Source organism: Eleutherodactylus coqui, chromosome 8, assembly GCF_035609145.1.
Source record: "Eleutherodactylus coqui strain aEleCoq1 chromosome 8, aEleCoq1.hap1, whole genome shotgun sequence".
NCBI lineage: Eukaryota > Metazoa > Chordata > Amphibia > Anura > Eleutherodactylidae > Eleutherodactylus > Eleutherodactylus coqui.
The window spans coordinates 33,281,951-33,293,982 of record NC_089844.1 but is presented as its reverse complement, the minus strand read 5'-3'; the positions used below and the strand labels follow the sequence as shown (position 1 = coordinate 33,293,982).

General features: G+C 42.2%; 1 protein-coding gene across 1 annotated transcript in view; it reads left to right on the top strand.

Annotated features, from left to right (window-relative positions):
- LOC136576285 (aldehyde oxidase 1-like) overlaps window positions 1-12,032 on the top strand; it is a 149,970-nt gene that overhangs the window by 42,798 nt on the left and 95,140 nt on the right. The window contains exons 10-15 of the mRNA XM_066575462.1: window positions 313-405; window positions 2,188-2,339; window positions 3,290-3,383; window positions 5,272-5,375; window positions 7,210-7,394; window positions 11,608-11,770. Of these exons, the coding sequence (XP_066431559.1) occupies window positions 313-405; window positions 2,188-2,339; window positions 3,290-3,383; window positions 5,272-5,375; window positions 7,210-7,394; window positions 11,608-11,770 (791 nt within the window). The remainder of the gene's footprint in view (window positions 1-312; window positions 406-2,187; window positions 2,340-3,289; window positions 3,384-5,271; window positions 5,376-7,209; window positions 7,395-11,607; window positions 11,771-12,032) is intronic.

The following is a 12,032-nucleotide window of genomic DNA, read 5'->3' as shown; positions in this document are numbered from 1 at the left end:
AGTATAACTCCAGAGAACTGCTTAAGAGTTCCTTCTGATAAACGCATCAGTCTGAGTTCTTTCTGATGTGCACATCATACCATACTATATAATTAAAAAGTTACATAATACCTCACACCCTGCTGGAGAAATTCGTATCCAGTGCAGAGGATAGGTCATCAATAGTAAATGCCCGGAATGCCCATTTAAGGACATGGCACTAAAATGTAATGCAGCGATAGTTATTTGCAGGTTTAGTTTTCAGTAATTTGTGCCAGTTGTTAAGCGGATGATAATACTCCATAAACTTTAATGTTTTGTTGGTTTTTCCAGGTATACAGATGAAAATTCAAGGAATTATTCCCCCTGTAATCATCTCACCGCTGAGAATCCTGGAGTTATATAGCAATTCTACTAATGATAAAGGTTATTCAATTACTATTCTTTTTGGTTATTGATTTTTAAAGTGGGATACTTGATTTTCATACATTCTGGTGGATGGGGGCGGAGAGTGATGGCATTTTACGTATAATTGCATGTTGGTGTTTGCCATTCTGAGTCTAAATATAAACTTCTTACATTTTATCCACTTCCTGCTGCAGCCCTTTTTGTTTTTTCCATTTTCATTTTTTCCTCCCCGTATGATTTTCAAAAATCATAACTTTTTTTATTTTCCCCTTGATATAGCCACATAAGGCCTTATTTTGACGGATGAGTTGTATTTTCAGTGGGACCATTTAATGTACCATATAATGTATTGGAAGACTTTTAAAACTCTAAGTAAGGCAGAATCGAAAAAAATGCAATTGCGCCGTTTTGAGGGGGTTTGAGGGCATTCACGTTGAGTAAAAATAACGTTAAGCTTATTTTGTGGGTCAGTACTATTACAGTGATTCATAACATTTTTTTTCTGCAGTACTGCTTAAAAAAATAAAATGCCTGTTACAAAATTAATTTCTGTTGCTATCTTGAGCCCCATAACTATTTTATTTTTACTTCGATTGGGTGGTGTGAAGGCTCCTTTTTTGAGGATATCTGTAGTTTCAATTGGTAGCATTTTGGGGTGTGTATGACTTTTTGATTGCTTTTTATGAGATTTTTTTTATGAACAGTTGATAAAAGAAACACAATTCTGGCATTGTGTATAGAGATGAGCGAGCCTACTCGGCCACGCCCCTTTTTCGCCCGAGTACCGCGATTTTCGAGTACTTTCGTACTCAGGCGAAAAGATTCGGGGGGGGCGCCGTGGGTGAGTGGGGGGTTGCAGCGGGGAGTGGGGGGGGAGAGGGAGAGAGAGGACTCCCCCTGTTCCCCGCTGCTACCCCCAGTGCCGCCATGCCTCCCCCCGCCCCCGAATCTTTTCACCCGAGTACTGAAGTACTCGAAAATTGCGGTGCTCGATCGAGTAATTACTCGAAACGAGTAGGTTCGCTCATCTCTAGTTGTGTACTTTTTTTCTGACGGCGTTCACTGTGTGGAATAATTAATGCATGGTTTAATAGATTGGATTTTTACGGACTTGGCAATGCCAAATATGTTTTTTTTTTGTTTACTAAAAATGGGAAAAGGATGGATTAAACTTTTTAATATTTTTTAATATTTTGCAATAATTAAATCTAATTTCCAATTTTAGTTCCCAGAAGAGATCTGAAGTAGTGATTGTTTGATTGTTTATACAATATACTGCAATACTTCAGAATTGCAGTATATTGCATTTCTGCAAGCATTCTATTAAATAGCGCCACCTGCTGTTTCTATTCAAGAGCCTTTCTGTGTCCCGTCCACCTCAGTAAATGTTCTAAGGTGTTCACACCTACTCAGTCTTGCTTCTCTGCAGTAAGGCTCACCATTTCTTTCGACATCAGAGAAGATGCCACCACCTCAAAAGAAGCCACTCACCACAACGGGAATCCCTCCGCACACCCATTGGAGCAGAGAGGGAAACAAGACTGATCAACAATTACTAAGATAGGCACAGTATAAAGACAAGACATAGCACTATACTAACATTAGTCCTGGAACACTTGGGGATATAAATAGCGGGTGGCGCTATTGTAATATTCGTCCTGGAATATTTTAGGATGGAAACATTTTTTTTTAAATAAGTGTAGATACAAAAATGTTTAGAATTATGTAAGTAGAAACAATATTTTTTTTTTTTGTGGGACAACCCCCTTCAGTCCATCTAAAAAGAAATGTTCTTTACAGGACTGGTGATTGGAGGAGCAGTTACCTTGTCTCAACTTAAACAGATCTTACAGGAGAACATCTCTAAGTCACCACCAGAAAAAAACAAGATATTTAAAGCTTTACTACAACAGCTAGGGACATTGGCTGGAGAACAGATCAGAAGTATGGCGGTACGTGTAGTAACCATGTTATTAGCGTAATTGTTATGAGTTTTGGTAATGAAAATGCAAAGATGACTTCACCTGAGACAATAACTATGGAACCTTTACATTTTAGATCCAAACTTCTGTACTGATTAGTTTCATGATACATCTTCATAGGTATCGTAATCTTTATCAGAAAAATAAGAACTCTAAGTCCCCTGCTGCATTTAGATCTCTCTCCCCTCGCTGCCCCCCCCCCCCCTGCATGCTGCTCGGGCGCGTACAGTTACTCGATAAGGCTGCATTCACACAAACGTTTGTCGGCTCGGTTTTCACGCCGAGCCGATATACGTCGTCCTCGTGTGCAGGGGGGGGAGGATGGAAGAGCCAGGAGCAGGAACTGAGCTCCCGCCCCCTCTGCCTCTTCTCCACCCCTCTGCACTATTTGCAATGGGGAGAGGCGGGACGGGGCAGGGCTAATTCTCGGAACTTGGCCCCATCCCGCCTCCTTTCATTGCAAATAGTGCAGAGGGGTGTAGAGGAGGCAGAGAGGCGGCGGGAGCTCAGTTCCTGCTCCTGGCTCTTCCATCCCCCCCCCCCTTCCCCGCACATGAGGACGACGTATATCGGCTCGGCGTGAAAACCGAGCCGATATACGTTCATGTGAATGCACCCTAAGATCGAGTAGAAGCCTTAAACGAGCGTGCTCACTCATCTCTAATTGTTCTCATTCCCATTGAACGCAATAATAAATCTATATGTATTAAACTCCCCCTACTGGAAGCTGCAGGAATCAGAATTTTATCACTTCACATAGATTGTATGATAGAAAGCAGGGGATTGGATTTTTTGCAAGGTTGTAACAAGACACAAAAGCTGAAATTGAATATTCATTTTATTTCTCTGGCTGCAAGTAAACAAAAAGATTTTGCAAAACAGTTGTAGCTGATAAAACTAAATTGTGTGTACATGCTTAGTCTATAGGAGGACATGTCATCAGCAGAGCAGCAATAAGCGACTTAAATCCTGTCCTTGCTGCAGGGGGCGCCATGCTGAACTTGGTGTCTAAAGGTAAGTCTGGTTCTGACTGTTGATTTAAAAAGAAAATCAGACGCATACATCAGTAAAAAAAAGTGTAAAAAGTTATAATGTCATATAAACATCACAGAGGCGTACATAATATGCGCTATGATGAGAGTATATAAATATATATCAATATAAACTGAATATTAGTTTTAAAAAAACCCGGTGTAAATAAGTAATGAAAATTAATAAAACTGATGAGATCAAATGTAAATAGGTGGGACACTAAGATAATATAAAGAATAGGGAAAATAATATGGGATCAAATAAAACCTCAGAAGTTGATTAGGTGGTTAATAGGGATGAGTGAGTATACTCGCTAAGGCACTACTCGCTCGAGTAATGTGCCTTAGCCGAGTATCTCCCTGCTCGTCCCTAAAGATTCGGGGGCCGCCGCAGCTGACAGGTGAGTCGCGGCGGGGAGCAGGGGAGAGCGGGCGGGAGAGAGGGAGAGAGAGATCTCCCCTCCGTTCCTCCTCGCTCTCCCCCGCAGCTCCCCGCCCCGCGGCGGCACCCGACTCTTTCGGGACGAGCAGGGAGATACTCGGCTAAGGCACATTACTCGAGCGAGTAGTGCCTTAGCGAGTATACTCGCTCATCCCTAGTGGTTAACTAACTGATATAAAAAATAAATGGACCATCGGACCGTGCTCTACTGGACCTGCATTGTGGGTTGAAAACGAGAAAGGTTGTTTCATTGTTTTTTTTGCCTTTCTAAGGGCTTATTTACATGAGCGTATATTTGGTGTTTCCACAGCCAGCTGATATACACTTCCATCTGAGCAGTCCCCCCTTCCTTTCCCTTCAGTGGCTCCCTGTCTCTCTACTCCCCTCCGCCCAGTTTGCAATAGGAGTGGCCAGGGCGGAGCTAAGCTCCCACCCTCTCCCCACTCCTTTGTCCATAGCCAGCAATGGGAGTGGGCAGAACAGAGTGGAGCTTAGCTCCGCCCCACCCCCACCTCATTGCAAACGCCAGAGTGGATGAGAGAGGCAGAGAGCAGTGAAAGGGAGGGAAGGGTAGAACTGCTTAGATGGAAGCATATATCAGCTGGCCGTGAAAACCCCCGGCCGATATACGCTTAAAAAAAGGGGGGGGTTAATATTAATGGGATTGCCGGTTAAAATTTACTCACTAAATAAGAGAAGAGAAAATATATATATATGTATAAGGGTGGATTCAGACGACCGTATATCAGCTCAGTTTTCACGCCGAGCCTATATACGATGTCCTCATCTGCAGGGGGGGGGGGAGGGTGGAAGAGCCAGGAGCAGGAACTGAGCTCCCGCGCCCTCTCTGCCTCCTCTCCACCCCTCTGCACTATTTGAAAGGAGGCGAGACGCGGTGGCGCTAAGTGGGGAGAATTAGCCCCACCCCCGTCCCGCCTCTCCCCATTGCAAATAGTGCAGAGGGGCGGAGAGGAGGCAGAGAGGGGGCGGGAGCTCAGTTCCTGCTCCTGGCTCTTCCATCTCCAATGGTGGTAAAATACATATAAATACGACATAAAGATAATAGAGATAATTAGATAAAAAGTAGAGGTAAAACAAAGGAATAAGGGGGCAGATGATGTGAATAAAAAGGGATTAGTCCCATGATCAAGTGAGAATCTGAATAATTATTCCGTGTAAAAGGGCCTTAAGTACCTTTTATGGTTTGGAAATTGGAGTTAATTTTCAATTTAATGTAGAGGTCATCCCAACAAATCTTACCATTACTACCAGCTATATAACAAGCATCTCCGAATATAATCCTTGTTATATCTGGCTGGGGTTTCTGTAATAACTAACAAGTGACAGGTCTCTGTAGTCAGATATGGTTCCCAAACAAGTTTATGATGTTTTTTTTTTTCTTTTGTGTCCCTTTTCTTACTACATATAGGAGGTTCAAGGACGATACCAATGAATGAAGCATTTTTCACTGATCCATCTGCTTTAAAGCCTGGAGAAATCTTACTCTCTGTTCTTATCCCGTATTCTGGACAGGTTGGTTTTTTAATGGCACCACTCTTAGTGACTGGAAAAAAGGCAAATCCAAATATAATCAGCATACATGTCCTATTCCTTACTACAGGAATAATTAGGCTCTAAGGGCTCAGTCACACAGGCGCATCTGGGCGCCGATGCGCCAGTGTTTCTGAGGAGGCTCCATTGCCGGTCATGTGTTCTTTCTTGCGGCGATGCGGAGAGTTGTCACTTTGTCCTCGATGTGCTGCCGTGTCCCCGAAACAACCATTTTTCTTCAGTGAATGCAAATAAGCTCTGAACTGTTTAATGAGAGATCCCCTAGTTTGCACTGGTTCGGGCTCTCTTTCTTGCTTGCACTGCACAACCAGAACTAGGCAACTATTTGGCTGGGGACTGATGATAAGGGCAGCCATATGGAGACTTGAGGATTTGGACAGTCATGCCTGAGACTGAGGAGAGGGGAAAGACTACAGTGAGGGGAAAGACTGAAGTAAGGGGAAGCCCTGCCTGGGACTGAGGAGACAGCAGCCATGTTGGGGACTAAAGAAAGCGGGAATCATACTGAGGACTGAGTAAAAGGGCAGCCATGCTGAAGACTGAGGAGATGAGCAGGCACATTGGGGACTAAGGAAATGGACAGCCACACTTGGGGACTGAGGAGAGGGGCAGACATGTTGGGGCCTGAGAAGGGAACTGTACAGTACTATGTAGTGGACTTCAACTACTTCAGCCTTCCAGTTGATATTAAACTAAAATGCCCTTTGTGTTAAGTCTCTGTTAGAGTAGACTGGGATGCCATAGGTACAAGGTTGTAGTAGATAAGTTATACACAGGGATGTCATCCTAAAAAAAAATGCCAGGTTCGAAGCAGCAGAGCTGACCGCTTAGGTTCTGAGTCTGACTATACAAATTAATGCTGTTACGCAAATCTGGACTTCAGCAAGGCATTGCATCATTTTTAGGTTGCACATTTGAATTCAATAAATGACTGAGCGCTGCCTCAGATTGGCTGATTGCTGTGACCAATCTCTGGCATCGCTCTGCTGTCATTCAATGAATGGCTGAGGGCTGCCTGTGATGGGCTGAGCACTCAGCCAATCAGACTAGCACTTTCAAGAGGCGAGAATTTTTAAATCAGTGCTGGGATTGCAGAGAGAAGATGCCGGACAGCACTGCTAGGTGAGTAATGTTGTAGACCTAGGGATGATTTTCAGGGAAGGGCTTATATTTCAAACCCTTCCTCGAAAATCACTGCAGAGGTTGCCTGCATCCCATTGCTTTCAATGGTGTCGGTGGCAGCAGCGCTGCACCCTTGAAGTCAATGGGCATGGAGCTATGGCCACACGCATTTTGCTAATGCGTGGAGCACTTTTTTTGTTGCACACATAGATGCACAAATCTCACAGAAATATGAATCCCATTCTTTTGAATGAGTTGATGCACATGAGCGATGTTTTCCTCCATAGCCCCACAAATTGTGACATGCTCTATCATGCTGCGTGCTCTCACATTGCATCGCCCATTGTTTTCAATGGGACCAGCAGTAGCATTGTGAGGTCTCACACTGAAAGTTATGGGAGAAACCCTGCGATCCTCCGCCGCAGCTGACAGCCACAGCAGAGGACTGCTTCTTTCTCCGAAGTCATATGAGGCTGTTTTAACATGAAAACACCTCTCATCCTCAGGGAATTCACATAGTAGGGAGCGTGATATGTGGGGGGGATTCAAGGCTCCACATTGTGCTCGCCAGTGTGAAGTTAGCCTATCTTTTAGTTTGGTGTGGAGTTTTACTTGCATATGATGATTTTTATTGTCCATAAATTCACTTTTTTTTCTTTGTGCTTTTACTCAGAATCAGTTTGTGTCAGCATTCAGACAAGCCCAGAGAGAAGAAAATGCTTCTGCCATTGTTAATGCTGGAATGCAAGTCCAGTTTAATGATGGCACAGATGTGATAAAAGACATTGCCATTTTCTATGGTGGCATCGGTTCTACTACTATGTATGCAAAGAACACCTCTAAGGCCCTTATTGGCAGGTATGAACCAAACACTAATAGAAATGCCTATCTTCTTTGAAACATACATCCTAAGCTGAATGTATAACTATAGTATCCAGGTTTGAGTAGCATTTTGTGGTTTTAATCTAAATTCGTTGTTTATCATCATAATGCTCTGAGCTTTAAAAGGTAGCATATTATAGCTACATGTCTGCACTCAAGTAGCAAAAACATTTTTGCTACTAGCAGCACTGAAAGAATACACTGGTCTCATAGTTTGCACCCGGTTGTACTTCTGAGCATAGTGCCCTCAGTATGGTGATAGACCAGCTGCTATGTATGTATTTCCCCACCAATTGCGGTGTCTTTGGCTAAACCTCCCTAGCACCATGTTGGTTAGCTACAATTGAATTCAATGCACTGAAAAACCAACATAAACTTATAAAGATTTGTAATATAATTATGTTCAGTAATAGCAGCGCTTAAAAGCACTTTCGACCTGGGTGCAATGCACAGCTCGCCCAGGACAGATGCAAGACTGTGTCAACACTGTACAAATTGGAAACGCAATGCTGCAATAAAACTCCTATTTAAAGAAGAAAAAAAACACAAAAGAAGAGGGAAAACTGACCTTGCTCCTAACTGGGAAAAGCAGGTTGATCGCTCTGATAAGTGCGAACCTGCTGAATGCCTCTTGACCTGCTATCTCACCCTAACAAGGGGCTGAAGTAAAGACTGAACTACAGTACGAATAACCAAGAGTGAGGGAAATAAGCCACAACCTAACTGAAAGATGCACAGCTAACTCCAGGAGGACTTTGAGATAGATCCAACCACCACGACCAACTGAACTGCAATAAACAGCAATGAGCTAAGGGACGGGTAAGAATATAAAGCCCTCCCTGCCTGCTGATGGGTAGACCTGAGAAGAAAACAACACCTAATAAAACCACTCTCAAAAGGTGGGGGGCTCTGAGGGAAATACCAACATACAACTATATAGATACAGATAGTAGCAGGCAACACCCTCACAAAAAATGTGTCAACCAGCAACCTGTATAGGAGCAGAACCTTTAGTCTGCTTCTGCATCGTGGTTAATATACCACAACGTCATCATGACCGACAAGCTGCGACAGTAACTCCCCCCCCCCCCCCGAGGAGGGGCCTCAGGACCCTTAGGACCAGGCCTACTAGGATTCAGTCTATGAAAGCTTTTAATTAACCAATCTGCAATTATTTTTGCCAATTAAAATGCAAAGTGACTGAACAAAAGTTAAAAAAATCAAATCAAATATTTGAGTTTTTTTTCCATAAGGTAAAATGGTGCATTACTGTATGTGACCTAATTTCCTTTAATCTATTTGATATTACTTGCATGAATGTATTATTCATTTGCTTAAATGGATATTCTGGAACTTTCTTAAGTTTTTTTTCTATTGATGACCAACATGTCATCAACTGATGATTGTCCGTAACTCGCTGGATTCTCACGGCTGCTGTCACTGTAATTTTTTTTTTTAAACTTTTTCTTGTGACACTAGGGCACTTGAATATCACCATATTTTATCAGTCTTCTAATACACTGCTATACTTCAGTATAGCAGTGTATTACAAATCCTATGAAGCTAAGCCAGAGGGTTTCCGGATTCGATAAAATGTGCGGGATTTAGGACCCTTCTAGTGTTAACCTATGCTTGTCAGCATTTCATAAATCCAACTTGATCTTCCTACATCTGTCTGCACTTTGATCAAAGATGGAGACTAATGTTTTTGCATACATTTTATAATCAGTATTTCATAATGATGAAGGTCAAAAATTCTGGGGGGCATCTGGTTCCTTCCCCGGCTAAGGAAAAGTGACTAGTAAGGCTTGTTGGTTTTCTTTACGAAAGGAGCCCTGTTGGCTGGAAGGTCTTGCACAAATATGAGGAAAAGGTATCTTAAAAAGTCTTATAATAGGCATTCATAAGATCCTTCGGCCTGGTAATTTACCAGCTGGTAGTTAGTTGATATGTTTGTTGACTTCCACTACCGTAATTGGTGAGTCAAGGACTTCCCCCTGGGTTTCAGAGAGAGTAGGTAGGTTAATATTTTAAGAAAACTTTTGACTCTGCAGTGTTGCCTTTTGGAAACCTAAAGGGGTCATCTTTTAGGTTATACAAGGCCGAATAATAATCCCAGAAGCTTTTTGCTGTATTTATAGGGTCCGTAGGTTTTCCTTTATTTTGGCCTATTAAATAAGGAATCCACAATTTAAGATGTTAGACTTTGAGGCGAGAAGCCAATCATTTCCCAGATTCATTATTTTGATAATATTGGACTATGTTCTTTTTTTAGTTTTCTCTCAAAATTTTGAAGTGGCTTTGAAGCTTATGTCTTCAATGAAAAAGCTCTTTCAGCAGTGAGTTATCTACTTCTGTTTATTTTGTTTTTCGGGAACCTTTATTTTGACAAGTCGTTAGTTTAAGCACTTAATGACCACTCATACATCTTTTGACAATGGCCGTTAAGGGGCTTTGTTCTACAGCACCGTCTTTGACAGCGTTGCATTGGAAGCTCGGCGTGAGTCTCCCATGCCAAGGGGAGTGGGGGCTCAGCTGTCAGATGACCAATAGGCACCGGCTCTGACATTGGGGACTGAAAACTTTGGATCCCCGGTGCTCAACCCTTTACATGCCGCGGTCAATGTGACCGCAGCATGTAAAATGCTGACAAAGGGAGGGGGCTCCCTCTGACACCCATCAGACCCCCGCGATGTGATCACGGAGTCCTGACCTCGTAGGTTTTCTAATACACTGCTATACTGAAGTATAGTAGTATACTAGAAGAATGATAAAAGATGCCATTAATCAAGTTCACTAGTGGGACAAAAATAAAAAAAGTTAAATAAGTAAAAGTTAGTTAAAATAAAAATATTTAACACATTGAACGCCATAAAAATATGGCTATGTCGATGGAAAAATTAAAAAGTTATTGCTCCTGGAATGCAACGATAAAAAAAAATTTAAAAAAATTATTTGGTCGTTAAAAACTATTTGGTTGTTAAAAAGCAAACAGCCCCTTAGTGACGAAGACTAAGGTTTTATCGATGATACATCACTTTCATAGAGGTGTCCATAACTGATGCCTCATTGACAGAAACATCAAAAATATCTGCAATGGTGGGTGATGTAGCTAGCGAGGAGGTTTGGTCACTCACCCTTGCATAAAGTTGCCCCTCTGGAGAGTTAATTTCTGTTTTTGCTTTGCTGGACTCATGAATGGAGAAGAGGCTGCATCTGCCGTGTGGTTGGGAAGATGATGATGACCATGTTGTAGTAAAGATTCCTGCCTGGCTTTCACATGGTTTTACTTAGTTTACGAGCAAATTTGAAAGGATTTGTCTGAAAGGTCTCGCTAATCAATGGCTCAGAACTGTTCCTTCTCAATCCCTCGGACTTCGTACACCCAGGCGAACACATCGCAGGTTCAGACACAGGGAAGTTTCACTGCAAGCTTCCGGCTGCACCATTTTGGTCCCGCGCTGGGGACTGACAGAAGTAAAAATTAATCAGCTTCTCCAATCCAATCTGCCTGTTGATCTTTTCTCTCACCACACCTTTCTGGACATCTAGGCAGCATGTGAGGCCTCTTCAGCTATAGTTTTATCACTTTGGAGTCCTGATGGTTCAGGAGTTCTGCAGTCAGGAAGCCATTCACTTCGGCACCCAAGCCATGCATAGAATTATAGAATCATAGAGTTGGAAGGGATCGCCAGGGACATCGGATTCACAAAATCATCCCAGACAGATGTCTATCCAGCCTCTGTTTGAAGACTTCCATTGAAGGAGAACTCACCACCTCCTGTGGCAACTTGTTCCATTCATTGATCAAGAAGGGGGGATAATTACCTCACATAATCTTGACTCTATGCTTTTCTTAACACATTCCAGAATTTTGTTTGCTTTTTGGCTGCTTCATCACGCTATTGACTCATGTTCAGTCTGTGATCTATTAGTGTACCCAAGTCTTTTTCACATGTGCTGCTGCTTAGCCCAATTCCTCCCATTCTGTATGTGCTTTTATCATTTTTCTTGCCAGATGTAGGACTTTGTATCTCTCCCTGTTAAATACCATTCGGTTAGTTGCCCCCTACTATTCAAGCTTGTCTAGATCTTTCAGAATCCTCTCTAGTGTTAGCTATCCCTCTATAAAATAGTATAATGTACACTTTATAATATGAGTTCTAATGATCTGTATTGTAATTGGCAGGAACTGGAATGATGCAATGCTTTCTGAAGCCAACAGTCAAATATTAAAAGAGATAACTATTCCACCTTCTGCTTCTGAAGGAAAGGTAGAATACAAGAGATCTTTGACCTGCGGTTTCTTCTTCAAATTCTACGCTGAAGTTACGCAGTCCATGAATAAACCTGTAAGTTTTAATTATAGCCCTATAGGTCAAACTATTTTAATAGTAAATAAGTATAAAATGCATAAAACAAATATCAGTGTTTTAGCGTGAAAAGGCTATAATATGTTTCTACTGAAAAATAGTGTCTCACCTTACTTAAAGGCAGAAGAAAAAAATGAAGTTCTGTCCACTGTGCTGGTTCGTAAAAAAATCATAGTCTCAAGCAAATCCATGAGATAAGATAGATATTCCCTTATTACTTGTGTGAAATGCTACTTCTTTC